An 18,911-nucleotide genomic window follows, 5' to 3' on the forward strand; every position below is an offset into this window, starting at 1 on the left:
TTTTTTTTTTTTTTTTTTTTTTTTGCCGTGCAGGGAATTTCTACTCCATTTGATCTCTAGCAAGCGTGTTGGTCCCATTTCTGACAATTATGAAAAGTGCAGACCAACGTAGCGTTAAGGTAAGAAGAACGACAACTGAACAGTAAAACCCAAGAGAAAGAGATAAGCAATTTCTTGGAGAGAGACAGTTAAGGCCAAAATTTTTGGTCAAATATGGAGTGGGGTATGCATGTCTGACGTAAATTAATGGGCATTGAATTTTGTTTAAGTCACTGATGCTTTTAACAAGTCTATAAAAATAAGTGCCAATGCAGGAATTAATCGTCAATAAGTTTTCCAATTAATATTCACCCGTTTGAGCAATATGATTTCGGTCTCCAATATTTCCATCTTTCTAATTGGTTCAGTAACATGGAATATTTTTATATTTTCATGTATTGTAGCTAACGTGGAAAAAGCCGTTTTCCAAGTGAAAGCTTCTGAATCAATATCACCGGCACCAACACCAAGCGTTGATCATCTCAAAGATCCAGAAGCGCAGTGCCTGAGCCAATTTCTAACTTGGTGGTGGAGCGATGAGTACATCAATACCAGCACTAGTCATTGCAACTGGCCTGGTGTAACTTGTAACCAAGCTGGGAAAGTTACTGAACTTTCTTCATACCACGAGGGAAGAATTGTGTTTCAGAGGATGAACTTAGCATGCCTTCCAAATCTAGTCTATCTGAGTTTTTACAGAGCCGGACTCACAGGTAGCATCCCGCGAGAGATAGGCAGTCTTTCAAAGCTCACCCACCTTGACCTATCCCGGAATCGTCTGATAGGTGAGTGGCCTCTCTCAACACTAGCCAATCTCAGCCACTTGTTTAAGCTTGATCTTTCTTTTAATCAATTAAGTGGTCCTATTCCATCAACCATTGGTCTTTTGAAAAATCTGGTTGTTTTGGATCTACGCGAAAACCACTTTAGTGGACCACTACCATCTTCTTTGGGTAATTTAACCAACTTGTCGGAACTGTATCTTGATTCAAACCAAATTAACGGTTCCATCCCTCCAACTCTAGGCCGTTTAATCAATTTATCTGTGCTAGACATCTCTTCAAACGACATTAGTGGTTCTATCCCCTTGGAACTTGGGAATTTGGAACATCTAAGCCATCTACTTATTAGCAAAAACAAGCTCGAGGGGGCGCTCCCTCCAACCCTGGGCCATTTGATTTATTTAAAGGAGCTAGATATTAGCTCTAATAAAGTTAATGGTTCTGTCCCCTTAGAATTACAAAACCTAAAGAATTTGGATACTCTCAATCTTGGTTATAACAAGCTCCAAGGTCCAATTTTTCCATCGCTGAGTGGTTTAGCCAGTTTGACTTATCTTGACCTGAGCTCAAACCATTTTGATGGTCCCATAGGTCATGATATTGGAAATCTAAAGCAAATGATTAAGTTGGACCTATCAAATAATGAATTTTCTGGGACAATGCCTCAACAGATTGCCCAATTAGCAGGATTGGAGCATTTAGATCTTTCCCAAAACAACTTAAGTGGAAGCATTCCCACAGAAATGTGTGCTTCTCTATATTTGCTAAAGACCTTAGACCTCAGTCACAACTTCCTTGGTGGGAAAATACCCTCTCAATTGTGCAGCATGATACCTTTAGAGACGATCAACCTTGCCTTCAACAATTTCTCAGGCGAGAATAACTGTTCATCTCAATACTGCACGGATGGTAATCTAATATGTGTGCCCCCTTATTCTCAGACAAAGGGAAATGGAGTCATCTCTCATTCTGAGGCATTCATCTTTCTCCATATAATTCTCCCTACCGTCTCTCTCTTTTGCTTTCTCTTCATTGCGTTTTTGCTGATCAAGAAACGTACATTTCAATTGTTCACCATCAAGCGTAAGCAAAATGCCCAGCCTGTTTGTCAAGAAACAAAATGCGCATGATGTTGTTCTTGTGGCTATGCTAGCATTGGCATGCTTGAATTGTAAATAAATGATAATGGCAGAGACAAGCAATGGTGGAAAACTGAATGTATGTTATTTTCAGTATATGATGTATATATACTGAATGTATGTTATTTTCAGTATATGGTGTATATATATATACATGAGAGTCAAGGTAAATGACAGACTAATTCTAAGGCTACAATGTCGTGATCCCTTTTAGTGGGATTCTAATTACACTAATATAGGAAAGTGAATAAAAGACAAAAAGGGTAAATAATCAACACTATTATAATACAGCTAATATAATATATTTCCTAATACTCCCCTTCAAGTTGGAGAGTGAATGTCATAAAGTCCCAACTTGTTGCGCAAACTCACAAACTGATCCTTTCCTAAGGCCTTGGTAAATACATCAACTAGCTGTGATTGAGAAGACACAAAAGAAGGTTTAATCATTCCAGCCTGCAACTTTTCTCGCACTATATGACAGTCTATTTCAATATGTTTCGTGCGCTCGTGAAAAACAGGATTCGCCGCAATATGCAAAGCTGCTTGATTGTCGCAAAATAATGGTATAGGTGCTGTCTGAGGAACCTTTAAGTCATCTAGTACATAACGTAACCAAGTTAGCTCCAAGCATGTGTTAGCCATGGCTCGATATTCAGCCTCGGCTGATGATCTAGAGACGTTGGCTTGCTTTTTGGATTTCTATGATATGAGAGATTTTCCAAGAAAAATGCAATATCCAGTAACTGATCTTGTTGTGTCATGACAACCTCCCCTGATAAATTGCTGGTCTATTCTTCTGTGAAAATTGTTCTTGAAAGTCCTGCCACACTTGACGTGCTGTTTTGGCGTGGATAACCCCCTGGGCTAGATTAGGTTCCACGGAGTGAGTGAGCCATGACAAAATCATGCTGTTGCATTGGTTCCAAAGGGCATATTCTGTTGGGTTCTCCGTTTCAGAGGGTGGCTCAATAGAATCATCAATGAAACCAATTTTGTTTTTGGCTGTTAGAGCATGAATCATAGATTTACTCCATGATGGATAATTCGAACCATTTAGTTTTGTTGGAACAAGCAAGTGACCGGGTTGATCCGAATGATGAACGAAATATGGATTGGATGGATCCATAGTTAAAGTGACGTTGCTGGTTTTTGGATTTGTGGAAAGAGATTTTTCCGTAGATGTTTGGCTTGTATTTGTCATGAGATTTTACTGGTTGATAAAGGTTAAAAATGGTTAGGCACCAGGATGACGCTCTGATACCATGTAAATAAATGATAATGGCAGAGACAAGCAATGGTGGAAAACTGAATGTATATTATTTTCAGTATATGGTGTATATATATATACATGAGAGTCAAGGTAAATGACAGACTAATTCTAAGGCTACAATGTCGTGATCCCTTTTAGTGGGATTCTAATTACACTAATATAAGAAAGTGAATAAAAGACAAAAAGGGTAAATAATCAACACTATTAAAATACAGCTAATATAATATATTTCCTAATATGAATGCCAAACCGAAGTGTCGGCCAACAATGAAGCAGATTTCTCAATTGCTTCTTTCTCGCAGAAGAACATTAGCCAAGCATTTCCTCGAGATTTCACTGGGGCAGCTCATTATCCCAGATGTCTACGTGGATGGCGAATGTGAGATTGGTACCAGTGATCTTCAATGATGTTTCTTGCGACCAGGATCTTCTGTTGCTTCATTTATAAGTTCTTATGTACTAGAAATTTGCAAGTGAAGACTATTCTCTAAAACACTAATTTTTCACTTTTTCAAGTACTAGTGCATTTTTATCTTTGAACGTCCTTCAATCTTTCTTAAGAAAAGCAGAATAATAAGTAAAATTAATAAATTTATGAGTAGTTCTTGAATTCTTTAATCTCTTTAAAATTAGTCCATGTAGTCCCATAAATACACCCTTACTATTTCAAAAAAATAAATAAGTAAATAATCCCTTACCTAAAAAACACTTACATGGTCCCATTATTAAATTTTAGATGATAACTCATGGTCCCACTGTTAAATTTTAGATGATAATTGTTAACTTGAACTCATGAATGGTCCCTAATCTCTTTTTCTCTCTTTAAAAATAGTTCTTGAGTTGAAAAAAAAAAAAAACAAAAAAAAACAAAAGTTAGCCCCTTTATTAAATAAATGGATGAAAAACATTATATCTAGGAAGTTGTAGCAAATTTAGTCGCCAAACTTTAAAAAGAAAATGTTAAAGTTAGTCACTTTATTAGATAAATAAATGGAAAAGATTAAATACCCACAATTTAGACCCTAAATGAAATCATTTTTTAAAACATTTTTCTAAAAGAAAAAAAAGAAGGATAGAGAAAAATTATTTGTTTTCAAACTCTATTGCTACACAAATCTTTTTCTTGTACTAAAAATTCCTTGTTTTCAAAAATTAGGCCAAGACTAGGGTGAGCATTCTGCAAACACTGCTAGCCTGGGGAAATATGTTTTAATCGTGTGCAGCATTCAGCAATCTACTTGCTACATTCATATAATCACTTGTCAACTAGAAGGTAAACTACTGATTTCATAACCTTCAATAAATAAAATGGTAAACCCAAGGCTGGAACATTCTGGTTAAATTTCAACGTCTTATACAATTTCCTAGCCCATAAGTTTCTGTTACTCTCATTCACCCCTCAAAAATATACATCCACACCAATGCCAAAGTCCGCCTCAGAGTTTGACTTCTCTAACATATTTTCAAGTATACTCAAAATCTTATAGTATTATTTGCTTAATTTCAATAGATGTTATTGTATTTAGTGTGTTATGAATTTTAAGATATTTCTAATATGTAAAAAATAAATAAAAGTATATAATTTTCGTATCAATTTCGGGTTCACGGGTTAATTTCGTGTCACGGGTTATTTTCGTGTCGTGTCATGTCAACCCGTAAAGTGGTCTGTCGTGTTCGTGTTGCGATTTTTAAAAAATTCCGTGTCACGGGTCGTGTTCGGGTTGATTGTAAATTTAGAAAGAAACGATCAAAACACGACACGTGACACGAATTGCTACTCCTAATTAAAAGGTATATTAAATAAAAGTAATCGTAAGAAATATTAATTAAAAGGAAAAAAAATAAGAGATAAGCATTTTAAAATGTTTTTTTATGAAGCACGAATAAAAAAAAAAGTTTTCATAAATAATTTATTTGATCATTTTGTGAAAGGTATTGCCATAATTTACTTGTCACTGCCATGTGAGATTATTTTAATAATTGTTGGTAATTACGATAATTAAGTGTCATATGCATGGCAGTGACACTAAAGAAAATGATCAAATTCTAATCTCGAAAACTAAAGTGAACGTTTCCAACCTTGTGCGGGCATATATATCAAAATAAAACGCATATGCTCCGGAAAATATAAGTTATCATGAGGATCTGATGGACTAGCATATATTCAAGCTGCAATATAACGGTCTAAATTAGTTAATCCAAATTAATTTGTCAATTTATTTAATTACTTTATACAGCTCCACTAAAAGTCAAAAGATGTACTCTTAAACTACGTAGTAATAATGAAAGCTTATGAAACGAATTATTTGTGGAGAATGTCAGTATCACTTTTTCTGTCATTTTCAATATTTACTATTTGATACGTGTAATCTATTAATATGATATAGTATATTAGTATTTACACCTTAAAGTGTGTTTGGAAGGAGGGAGAGATGGAGGGAGTGAGATGGGTGGAGGGAGAGAGGTGGGGCCGGGGGAGAGAACAATTCCCTTGTTTGGTTGGATGGATGAGAGGAGGGAGAGACTCTCTCCCTCCGGGCTCACCAATTTGGATCCTTCCATCAATTGAAGGATGAAACCAGTCCATCCAATTTTAAAACTAAAAGTCTATTTTACCCCTAAAAGAAATTATTACCAAATAAATAAAATAGACAATATAGTAATTGGACAAACAACTATTATCAATCCTTTCAACTCTTCCTCACTCATACCAAATAACATGAATGATTACTATAATCCTCTCAATTCTTCTTACTCTTCATCCCTCCAACTCTTTTCATCATTCATACTCTCCATCCCTCCTACCAAACGGAACCTTAATGTTATGTTTGGTATGAAAGAAAAGAGGAATGAAGGGAATGGGTAGGGGATTATTGGGTAGAAAATGATAAACTGAGTTGTTTGGTAAGAATAAAGAGAAAAAATGAAAGGAAAATAGAGTGAATAAAAGTTATTGTGGAGCCCAACAATTTTGATCTCTCTATTGGTCAAAAACTTAAATTCACTAATTGATGACTAAAATAACTTTTTATCCCTATTTTAAAGCTAAATTAATATTAAATAATTAGTAAAATAGTCATTTAGTTTTTCGGGCATGTTTAGCTTTCATCAAAGAGAAAGGAAAAGTGAGGAGTGATTCCATTTCCCATCTAATAATGTGTTTACTTGTAAAATTAATATTGAAAATTTAGTGAGCCTCATACAATATAGGGAATGGAGAAAGAGAATGTCAATGTGTTTACTTGTAAAATTAATATTGAAAATTTAGTGAGCCTCATACAATATAGGGAATGGAGAAAGAGAATGTCAATTCTTATACTCATTTTAGTATTGATTTCTTGTCAAAGACAATAAAAGCTAAATTTACTTTATTAAATTGTATAAATTGACATTTTAGTGATTACATTCATAATATTGCTATTCTTAATTTTAATAAACATGTTATTTTCTATTATAAACATATTATTTTCTATACAGTCAAGTAAACATTAAAAAAATAAATGACTTTAATTTTATTATTTTACTTTTATTTAATCTCATTACGGGCACGTTTAATTCGCTGATTCGAATTTAGATGTGATTTTATGTGAAAACTTTTTACTGTAACAAAAAAGTTAGATGTAACTATTTCTGAAAGCTTTTTACTGTAGTAAAACTCGAATTCTAAATTCAAATTGGTAAAATGAACGACGTCTATATTTTTTATTACATTCTTTTACGATTCGGTAAACGTGCCAAAAGTCTTAACTATATTAAAAGAGTAGAAAGTTGCTCACTATGGACTTTGGTAGTCCATTGCGCACCGTTTGGTGCATTGTTTTTTTTTTTGTTGGCCCGTTCTCTTCTTTCTTTCATTCATTCTACATGGACATTTGGTTCGTGTATTCAGAATCATGATTCAGAACTATTTTCATATTACGTGTGTTTCTTGTGAGAGAAAATACTGTAGAGAACTGTTGACGGTGAATTTTTGTCAACAAAAACAGGCCGGGTTACCTCTAGATTTCCCGTTGGATTACCGGCTTTAATATAGATTATATGTAAGAGTTTTGTGCCGAAGGTGTTTGATGTTTTTAGAGGGATGAGCAATTTGAAAGGATAATAATCTAAAGTAAAGGAACACAAAGAGATTTTATAGTGGTTCACTCTATAAAATCAGAGCTACATCCACTGTGGTTGTATATTCTTTTTGAGGTGGTTACAATTTACATCAATTGCTCTCTTGCTCTTTTTTCTCTCTTTTGGACGTGAACCTCCTTTCTGTATGGGGCTTTGCCTCTTTTATATTGGAGCTTCCTTCGCTGGGGGGGTTTCCTTCGTAGGCAGAAGCACTCAAGTGCTCTTCCTTTTTAGGCCCAGACGTAACCCACTAATCACTTGGAGTACTGTTCACTCAACCAATTAGTCTCCTATTACGGCTCTGCGCGTACCTGTAACCCTTTTCTGTCCCCCGTGGGGCGGTTTAAGGGTTGGCAATTAATGCCTGCATTGCAGACATCTCCATTACTGTACGCAACTTGCCATGTCACGCTTTCCCCCAAGGAGCATTCCCCTCGTCGCCAGTGTTGTTTAGCCCAATTGTCCTTCTTGGCGGTCGACTCTATGACGAGGGACTTTTATGTTGTAAGGTCGACGGTACGATCTGTCGACGTCAAATGAAATCGACGCCCTAAGTTGGACTTCTTACTTGGGCTCTTCGCAACGGAATGGAAGGGAGCCCCAGACGTCGAGGGTTGTTGCTTTGCAAGGAGAAGTTAAGGCCACGTGTCATACTATCATTCTTCCATGCATCTTCCACATTTTCCCCTACAACAGCTACCCCCCAGGTCGAGAGTTTCTTTTAGACAGCCTCGAGCTTAGGTTTGATCGTTCTTTCATGCTTCGGGTGTGGAAAACCGGTCCCGAGCCTTCGTCCGCAATGATGGTCAGGATGCTTCGAACTTTCTTGAGGAACGCAATCGTCGCGTCAGTCACTTCCCTATGCTGACGTGAGGCCTTATTTCGAAAGGATGAATGTGTGCCTTTGGATCGCGCCCCTTCGTTTTCCCGCCTTTGTCTGTCATCGTCAGATCTGGGCAGGATTCCCTTGCCCTTGGATTCTATGAATTTCATCTGACGGTCAGAGGTCAAGGATTCTCTTCCCCTTAAATACCTTTCTGAACCGAGACCATTTTTCATAAACATATTTCGTTTTCGTTGAACTGCCGTTTGCTCTGCCGGAATTCTTCCCCGTAAACCCCGACTCGCATTCCTTGTGTTGCTTGGCGTGTTGCGAAGCTGCCTTAGTCCCAGACTTTGCCCGGAATCCTTCTTACCGGTAAGCCTCACCATCCTTTGCTTGTATCGTTTCTTACGGGTTTTCCCTATTGAATCACATGTATGTGTCAATATGCGAAATGTAGAGGTTAGAGAGACTTACTTCATTTTATTTGTCCGTGTAGGATAGTTCTTTTTCTGGCTTTGTGGTTGTCTGTGCGCTTCTGGTTCTTGAGTTCTGGTGAACTTGGGCTACCATGAATATTCGTCGTTATCATTCTTACATGAATGGTCGATGGCATGTCGAGGCGTTTGAGCGGTCGTCGTTTAGAATGACCGTCTTTTTCTTCTTCCTCTCGACTTTAGGATTTTAACCCAGTTCCTTGTCTTTTTAATCACTAGAATAATGGCCCAAAACTCCCCCCGTCGAGAGGATCCCTCCGTCGTCTGTCCAGACTCCCCTTCTGTGGTGGAGATTTCATGGTCTTCTTCCTCTTCAGGCGTCGACTCCTTGCTGAGGGAAGTAGAAGACGCCGAGGCCATGTATGGACCAGGCGACGATTTCAGCGACGAGTTTGGTAGTGTAGAACAAATGTTGGACGAAGTGGTTGACCGAATCCTCTTCACGGGGGGCAGTATAAGCGGGGTGGTTGCCTCGCTGGTGGATGCCCCCTGGCTACAACGAGCGGTAACCCAGACAGGCCTTTCTTTACAGCCGATGTCGTGGCATCGAGGGTTCAGAATAAGGACATTATCCGGGCGGTGAAGGAAGGATGCATTGATGGGAGGTGGTTCGAATACCTCCTCCCGGACATGCATTTTAGGACTAGTATGCCTTCGACTGGATATCTCCCTGTCTACACCAGAGCCGTCACGGCGGGGATGACCTTTCTGGTTCATCCCTTTGTAAAGGATTACTGCCACTTCTATGGTATTTCTCCTGCCCAATTGGTGCCAAATTTCTAGTACTGCTTCGCCGGCGCCTGAATTTTATGGAGCCAGCAGTTTGACATGGCTCTTCCTCTGGATGAGTTTAGATTTATGTACAAACTGTGTCATGTCGCCAAGTACAAGGGGTGGTACTTTTTGAGTGGGCATGGGAGATTTCAGCCCAGATTTGGCAAGCTAATTCTGGGTATTCCCTCATCGTCACATGGGTGGAAACCCATGTTTTTTATGATACACGGGCCTTTTAATTTTCATCTTGACGACCGCTTGCCCCGCCAAAGGAAGGTGCAGGCGTCGTTTGGGAACATGGGTGAGATTTTGATTCTCTTTCTTTTATCTTAATTGGCTTCTTCCCTCTTTTTTTTTTACGCTGACAGTGTTTTCATTCTACAGTCAGTCATGACTGGCCGAAGTTCACTGGAAACAGTTTGGCGAGGATTGAGAAGGCCTTCTCGTTCCCGTCCGAGGTTCGCCACATTAACACCCTCCTGACCGAGGCCAATCTTCGAGGCGCTGGGCTAATTCTTGATCTCCCAGACCCTACTAACCTTGACGCCGTCCGCGAATATTTCCATTTAAGCGACGAAGGTAAACCTATGATTCCGACGCCTTTCTCATAATGGCATTTTGTCTATCCAAACGTCGACTATATTTTTGTCTCGTCGTTTTGTAGAAATGGCATCTTTGAGGATCCAACTTCCCGGCAGTCAGCCGTCTGAGCCAAGTCAGCAGCCCCCGCCGAGCCAATAACCTCCTTCTAAGGGAAAGGAGAAAGCTAGTTCTTCTTCTCAGGCGCCGAGGAAAAAAAAGACCACAAAGTGCCCTTCGGTGTCGGAGGTGGATCCTGTGCTAAAAAAGAGGCACAAAGAGAAGACGCCGGTGGTAGAAACTTGGATGCCGACGGTCCCTATTCCTGATGTTAATGTTCCTTCGGCGCCGAGGGAACGCGTGCTTATCCCGGGGGCAAAAATTATGGATCCCAATTTCCAAGTCTCGGATGTCTCTGACACCGAGATTGGGGCGATGCTGAAACTTCCCCCTCGCTTCTCCCTTGTCTTCCAGGCTCTATATGAGTCTTTTCTCGAGCCGCACTGGATTGCTGCCACTCAATCTTCTTTGGTTGATCGTCAGCGGAAGTAGATTTCTTTCCAAATTCACGTAAGACTCGATCGAGCTGTCTTTTATTTTTACTGATTTCGCCGCTTGTATTTTTATTTTTTGACCTCTAGCTTTTCAGGGCCTAATCCTCGCCATTCTTAACCTTCTCGACCTAGTCAAGGTTGAAGAGCGTGATAAGGAGATGGACAGCGTAGAGGCCAAACTTAACTTCTCGATGATGCTAAGACTCAGTGTGCGAATGCCGTCGAGGAGAAAGATGTGGCCGTGGCCAAACTGAAAAGTTTAGAGGATGAACTGGCCAAGCTAACTGCTGCGGTTGCAGACCTTACAAAGTGGGCAGATATGTCTGAGGCGAAGTTGGCCGAAGCAACTGAGGCGGTGAAGATATGTTTTGCTGAAGGGAAAGCTGAGGGGAAGAAGGAAGCCGAAGTCGAGGCTGCAGCAGTATTTGATGCCAAGCGTGCAGAGATTATTGAGGAGTTCAAGGATTTTTCGGAGCTCATCGACATTCGTACCAAGGATTTTCAATCCGCTGGTCAACAAATCCTCGATTTGATAAAACAAGAGCATCCTAAGTGGGATTTGAGCTTCCTTTATAATGCTCCTCCTCCTGCTAGTGATGACTCAGCGGTTGGCGGCGAGGCCTGAAGATTTTATTTTTTTATTTTTTTTACTGCTGCCTGTAACTTATATGCCATTGGTTTGGACCTCTTTTTTTTTATTTCATTTGTGTTTTATAAAAAGACAGTAGATTTCATACCTTGCTCATTGTTATTATGCATTCACCTCTTCTTCTTGAAGGAGTCGTCGTTGACTTTACCCCTTGGGGTCGTTAGTTTTTAGAAAATTCCTTAGAATTTTACTAAGTGTTCGCCTCTCCTCCTTGGAGGAGTCGACGCTGATTTCACCCCTTGGGGTTTTTGTCTTAGAAAATTCCTTAGAATTTTGCTAAGTGTTCGCCTCTCCTCCTTGGAGGAGTCGACGCTGATTTCACCCCTTGGGGTCGTCGTGTCATTTTTTAGCAATCTGTGGACCTCTGCCCCCCATGTCTGTTTAATATACCTTGGTTTTTTTAAGCAAACATGTTATTAAGGGGTGAATTCCTTTCCTTCTGCAAACATATCAATTTATTTAAACTGTAAAGAATGTATAATTGGGATGTGTAAGAATTACATACACTATTGGTAGTACAGCCTTAGCTGTTATGTATTCCATGGGGGTTGAATTCTCTTGCCGTCGAGGCTTTCCAAAATGTAGGTGCCAGGACGCGACACTTCCCTTATGCGGTAGGGCCCTTCCCAAGTTGGGCCCAGGGGACCGGTATTTTTGGGCTTTGTACTCTACGTTACCCTTTTCAATACTAGGTCTCCTGGGACGAACCTTCTTTGCCAAACTTTCTTGTTGTAGTATCGTGCCGCTCTTTGCTGAAAGGCGGCGAGACGTAGTTGGGAGTCGAGCCTCTTTTCTTCCAATAAGTCGAGTTTTCCGTTCATGCCTTCTGTGTTATCGTCGTCGTTATGGATGACAGTTCTTAGGGTCGGCGTTTCAATTTCTATAGGGAGTACTGCCTCGACGCCATACGCCATGGAGAAGGGTGTTTCACTCGTAGTAGTTCGGCTCGTCGTTATGTATGCCCATAAGACCTTGGGGAGTTCCTCGGCCCATTTTCCTTTTAGATCGTCGAGTCTCTTTTTTAGGGTATACTTCAATATTTTATTGACTGACTCGACTTGCCCATTAGATTGTGGATGGATCGGCGCCGAGAAGTCTTTTCGAATGCCCAGGCTGTCACAGAATCAGCGTGTTGAGGCGTCGTCGAACTGTTTCCCATTGTCGGATACTATTGAGTGGGGAACCCCGAACCTGCACACAATGTTGTTCCATATGAAGTTGGTGCAGGCTGCTTCCGTGGTTGTAGTCAGGGCCTTTGCCTCTGCCCACTTTGTATAGTAGTCTACTGCGACGATGGCAAATTTAAAACCTCCAGGTGCGAGGTGTAATGGCCCGATTAGGTCAACCCCCCATTTGGCGAAGGGCCATGGACTAAGAATGGAGGTTAAATTTTCTGGGGGTGCTCTAGGAATTGTGGCATATCTTTGACACTTATCATAACGTCGGGTGTATTGGAAAGCGTCCTTTTTTAGCGTGGGCCAGTAGTATCCTTGCCTCAAAACCTTAAGAACTAAATACTGTCCCCTAGTATGATTACCGCAGACTCCTTCATGGATTTCTCGGAGGACCTTCTGGGCTTTGTCATCATCCAGGCACCGCTGTAGAGGTGTTGAATAGCCTCGTCGGTAAAGCAAACCGTCGTATAATAAGTATATGGCGGCTCTATACTTGATCCGTCTGGCTTCGTCTTTATTGTTTGGCAGTTGTGCATCCATTAGGTATTGGATGAGTGGCGTCATCCAATTTTCTCCTGTTTGGACGATTAGTGCCTTAGCCATTTCCTCAATGGTCAGCCGCTCCAGTTCTTCGATAGGAACGACCCCTAGTGTGTCGGAATCTTTTGAAGATGCTAGCTTTGATAGAGCGTCGGCGTTTGTGTTTTTGGCTCGTGGTATCTGAAGTATCTCGTAGTTTTTGAACTTGATGAGTTCTTCCTTCACCTTTCTCAAGTACGCACCCATTTTCTCACCGCGCACTTGGTATTCTTCCTTTACTTGCCCGACGACCAACTGAGAGTCGCTGAAGATGCTGAGCCTCTCAATCTTTAAGTGATTGGCCAATCGCAATCCCGCAATTAACGCCTCGTATTCTGCCTCATTGTTCGACGCCTTGAATTTAAATCAAACCGCCGAGGTGATCTTGTGGCCTTTTGGGCTGATCAACAAGACGCCAACTCCTAACCCGTTATCGCTCGATGCTCCATCCACGTAGAGCTTCCATTCTGTACTATCGACTTCTTCTAGCGTGGCGGGAGCCGGTCTATGGGAGAACTCAGCTAGAAAATCGGCCAGCGCTTGGCCCTTGATCGCTGTTCTTGGTACATACTTAATGTCGAACTGGCTTAACTCTACCGACCATTTGAGAAGCCGACCAGAAGTTTCGGGCTTTTGTAGCGCTTGTCTCAACGGGTGGTTTGTGAGAACCCGTATTGTGTGAGATTGGAAATAATACCGAAGCTTCCTTGAAGCTACCATCAGGGCAAGGGCCAAGCGTTCCATTTCGGTATATCTTGATTCGGCGTCGAGGAGTCTTTTGCTCACATAGTAAATTGGCAACTGTATCATTTCTTCTTCTCTTATTAGCACAGAGCTTACGGCGTGTTGGGACACGGAGAGGTATAGGATAAGCTTCTCGTCGGGGTCGGGTTTTGATAGGATTGGGGGCTTGCCCAAATGCTCCTTTAATTTCTAGAAGACCTCTTCACATTGTGGTGTCCACTCAAAATGCCTACTCCCTTTCATAGCGTTGAAGAAGGGGACGCACTTGTCTGTTGCTTTTGATATAAACCTGTTTAGGGCGGCGACGCATCCTGTCAACCTTTGCACCTCTTTTGGTTTAGTTGGAGATTGCATATCCTGCAGTACTTTAATCTTTTCAGGGTTAGCTTCTATCCCCCGGTTGCTGACCATGAAACTAAGGAATTTTCCTGACCCAACTCTAAAGACGCATTTTTAGGAATTTAGTTTCATGTGGTATTTTCTTAATACACCAAACATTTCACCCAGATGGTCGACGTGTTGGTTGGCGCTGGCACTTTTCACAAGCATATCGTCGACGTAGACCTCCATTAATTTGCCGAGTTGTCGAGCGAACATCTTATTCACGAGCCTTTGGTAGGTAGCCCCTGCATTCTTTAGGCCAAAAGGCATTACCTTGTAGCAGTAGAGGCCCCTGTCGGTTATGAAGGATGTGTGTTCCTCGTCGGTCGGATGCATGAGGATCTGGTTGTACCCGGAGTAAGCATCCGTAAAACTCAGCATTTCATGTCCTGCTGTGGCGTCGACAATCTGGTCTATTCGAGGGAATGGAAAGCCATCTTTCGGGCAGGCTTTGTTGAGATCGCTGAAGTCGACGCATGTTCTCCAGCTTCCGTTAGGCTTGACCACCAAAACGGGGTTCGAGACCCAACGCGGGTAATGGGCCTCCCTGATGAACCCATTGTTGATCAACTTGTCGACCTCCTCTTTCAGTGCCTCATACCTCTCTGGGTTCATTGGTCGACGCTTCTGGCGCTTGGGAGGATATGAGGGGTCAATGTTCAGGGAGTGACATATAACCTCAGCGTCGATCCCTTTTTGAGGAAGTCTTTGATCTTAATCTTAAGTGATGGGGCTAGGTCTGAGCCCATTTTTAGTACTTTGGTTGGCTCACCCTCATCAACTTGGATCTCCATCAATTGCTTGATGGGTTGGGACCATGTGACCTCCTCTTGAACCCTGGGGTCAATGTCTTCAGCGGCGTTTTGATAGACCATCCTGGCCTCCTATCGCCTTGGCTGGTCGTATCCACGCAGGGCATCAGAGTATGCAACCCTAGCTTCGTACTGGTTGCTCTTCATCTCACCTATGCCATTTGGGGTAGGGAACTTGACCTTTTGGTGGTAGACGGAGGTTATTGCCTTTAGCGCCTAAAGGGTTGGTCTCCCGATAATGGCATTGTACTGAGAACCTCCTTTTATTACCATAAAGTTTGCCATTGTCGTGGTCTGTCGGGGTTTTTCTCTAGCGGTTATGGGCAACCGGATAGTCCCCTGAGGGATGACGGAGTCCCCGGTGAAACCGTATAATGGCCTGGAGGTTTTCTCCAACTGCTCTTTTCGGATCCCCATCTTTTCCAAGTAGTCAGAGTACAGGAGGTCTACTGAACTCCCATTGTCTACCAAGATTCGGCATACAGTGTGGTTCCCAATCATGGCTTCCACTACTAACGCGTCGTTGTGGGGGAAGTGAACTCCGATGGCGTCATCCTCATTAAACGCCACGTCGGCACTACTATACATTGGGGTTTTTACAACGGAGACACTCCAGAATCTTTCCTGGTAAACCCCTCTGGCCTCGTGGGCATAGTCCTTCTGAGATCTCCTTGAGTCTCCTCCTATATAGGGGCCGCCGAGAACAGTTCGTATGACGCCGACAGGTTCTCAGTCCTCTGGACGTTGGTTCTCCTCTCGACGTCGATCGTCATTCTGCCCACCGTGGCCATCGTTTCGAGGTCTCCGCTTAGCTTTGAACTCCTGTAGCGTCCCCTCACGGATTACTCTCTCGATTTCATCCTTGAGGTCGGCGCAATCGTTGGTGTGGTGGCCGACATCGCCGTGAAACCTGCAGAATTTCTTATGGTTCCTTCGGCTGGGATCTGTCCTCATTGGCTCTGGGCGGCACAGTAGATTTCCACGGCTGACCTGATTGAAGACCTCCTCGACTCCTACTGTTAGTTCGTGGTAGGAATCGTACCTTTAAAACAGTCGAGCCTCACGGTTTTCCTCTTGCCTTGGCTTTTTGGCTTCCGGAGCGCTCAACGGCTGCTTGTCTCTGCTTCCTCTACCTCGACGCGTCTTCTCATCCTGCTTTGCTGGCGTCGACCCTTGTTCGGTCCCTTTGTTCTTGTTGGACCTGTGCTCGGGGTCGTTTGCGTCTGCCTCCTCGGCGTTGATGAATCCTTGCGCTAGCGCAAGAAATTCCTTGTAGCTGGACGGGGGCTTTCAGTTCAGCTCTCTCTTGAAGGGGGTAATTTTCTTCATACTAGATAATGCCCCCATCAAAGCCTCTATGTCAGTTATATCCATCGTGGCGGCGACAGCTTCCCCATATCTTGCAAGTCATTCTCTCAATGACTCGTTCAGCTTCTGGTATATCGTTGTCAGGTTCTGCTTTAGGGGGACATATTTTTAACCCCTATGAATTGGAGGGAAAATGCTTCCTTTAACTCATCCCAGCTTGAGATAGAATTTGGCCTCAGCATTCGAAACCATCTTCGGGCAAAATCTGTTAAATGGTTCCGGAAGGCTCGGCACATAATTTCCTCGGCATACCCGTATAAGAGCATGTGCCCCGTGTACATCTCTAAATGATCGTCGGGATCCCCTCGACCATCATATGGTGGGATCGACGGCGACCTGTATTTGTCAAGGAGAGGTGGCGCCATTATCTCTTCGGTAAACGGGTGGTCATGTGTGCGGCTAGGTGTGATGTCGACGTTTACCACCTCAGCCACTCGCCCTATGTTCTTTTTCAAGTCTGCTACGTCCCCTGTGAGTTTTTACTCCAGGCTGGCCATACGTTCCATGATGGCGCGTGCTTCCTCTGTTGAGATGGCCGAGCCAGCTACTCTCGACGCCTCTGCCCTTTGACCGTTGGGTCCGCCTCTTGCCTGCCCGCCCGCCTGTACTGACCCTGAGTCTCCCGGTGGGTTTCTTACCTCGGGGTTTCCCAGGCCTCTTGGTATCTGGTCCTCGGGAGCCCGGAGTCCGGAGGCCCTTAAACGGCTGTCGGAGGATTGGGAAGGTCGGGGCCTAGGCTGGCCCCTATGATTCTCACTATCCCCAATTTCTTCTAAGATATGTGGGCGGTCACCGGGGTTGGGGTTTTCAGCCATGGCAGGTCCCAGCGGCTCGGGGCGTCTTCTAAAGGTGGCATAAAGTTTCTTCCATCCAAGCGTTCGACCACGGTCATTAGTCCACATACCAGATCGGTTAGAGTGGCTAGTTGGGCCTGCATCTGCACAGGATCCGACCGCGGCACGTCTGGGGGCGGGACTTCGTTTCTGACCAAGGGTAGACCCTCCTCCATCCCGTCATTCACTGGATGAGTGGCGGTCTCGTCCATCTGGCTGCCTTGGTTGATGGCCTCAATTCTTCTTCTTAGAGGCATGCTTGCTGACTATGTTGTTATTGGGGGTCAAACGCGTTTGGTCCCCAGTAGAGTCGCCAATTGTTGACGGTGAATTTTTGTCAACAAAAACAGGCCAGGTTACCGCTAGGTTTCCCGTTGGATTACCGGCTTTAATATAGATTATATGTAAGAGTTTTGTGCCGAAGGTGGTTGATGTTTTTAGAGGGATGAGCAATTTGAAAGGATAATAATCTAAAGTAAAGGAACACAAAGAGATTTATAGTGGTTCACTCTATAAAATTAAAGCTACATCCACTGTGGTTGTATATTCTTTTTGAGGTGGTTACAATTTACATCAATTGCTCTCTTGCTCTTTTTTCTCTCTTTTGGACGTGGACCTCCTTTCTGTATGGGGCTTTGCCTCTTTTATATTGGAGCTTCCTTTGCTGTGGGGGTTTCCTTCGTAGGCAGAAGCACTCAGGGTTTCCTTCGTAGGCAAAAGCACTCAAGTGCTTTTCCTTTTTAGGTCCAAACGTAGCCCACTAATCACTTGAAGTACTGCTCACTCAGCCAATTAGTCTCCTATTACGGCTCTGTGCGTCCCTGTAACCCTTTTCTGTCCCCCGTGGGGCGGTTTAAGGGTTGGCAATTAATGCCTGCATTGCAGACATCCCCATTACTGTACGCAACTTGCCATGTCAGGCTTTCCCCCAAGGAGCATTCCCCTCGTCGCCAGTGTTGTTTAGCCCAATTGTCCTTCTTGGCGGTCGACTCTATGACGAGGGACTTTTATGTTGTAAGGTCGACGGTACGATCTGTCGACGTCAAATGAAATCGATGCCCTAAGTTGGACTTCTTACTTGGGCTCTTCGCAACGTAATGGAAGGGAGCCCCAGACGTCGAGGGTTGTTGCTTTGCAAGGAGAAGTTAAGGCCACGTGTCATACTGTCATTCTTCCACGCATCCTCCACATTTTCCCCTACAACAAGAACTATGAATTATGATTTAGAATCAGGGATGAATACATGAAACAAACCGGCATTTTACTCTCTTTTTTTTCTTTCTAAACCCATTCTTTACCTTCGCCCCGCCTTCTATCCTCTGCTTTTCTTTCTCCTTTCTTTATTTTTAGTGACTTTTACACCAATATTTCTCTATGTTTTCTCTTTTTGTATCTCTTTTATTTTCTTTTTATTTTAACTTTATCACTCTCTCATGGAGTCTTTGAAACCTCAAATTTTAACTTTCTCATCGCAATAACCTATTTGCTTGTGATAAATTTTGAATTCTATTTCAATTCGGCTCTTTCATTCATTTCATGATTAAATAGTTAAACTGTACATTTCATCAATCTCAGATTAGTTAAACCTATAAAAGTAAAGATAAACGAGTCAAAATAAAACAAATACATATCTTCATAAATTATTTGTGTAAATAACCTTTTTCTTTTTGAATTTATAGATAAAATTTTTCTTATATTTATCCTTTCTATTCATATATGCATTTATAATCTATTCATAAATTCATATCTATATTGTAAAAAACTTCAATTACAATTTAATATGTCTATGTA

General features: G+C 42.3%; 1 protein-coding gene across 1 annotated transcript; it reads left to right on the forward strand.

The window, feature by feature from the left end:
• Nucleotides 1-344: 344 nt before the first annotated feature.
• On the forward strand, nucleotides 345-2,035 carry LOC21394821 (LRR receptor-like serine/threonine-protein kinase GSO2). The gene has a single exon (XM_010101261.2). The coding sequence runs from the start codon at nucleotides 365-367 to the stop codon at nucleotides 1,949-1,951; it is 1,587 nt and encodes a 528-aa protein (XP_010099563.1). The 5' UTR covers nucleotides 345-364; the 3' UTR covers nucleotides 1,952-2,035.
• Nucleotides 2,036-18,911: the final 16,876 nt, after the last annotated feature.

The sequence above is a fragment of the Morus notabilis genome, unplaced genomic scaffold (assembly GCF_000414095.1).
Source record: "Morus notabilis unplaced genomic scaffold, ASM41409v2 Scaffold732, whole genome shotgun sequence".
Classification (NCBI taxonomy): Eukaryota; Viridiplantae; Streptophyta; class Magnoliopsida; order Rosales; family Moraceae; genus Morus; species Morus notabilis.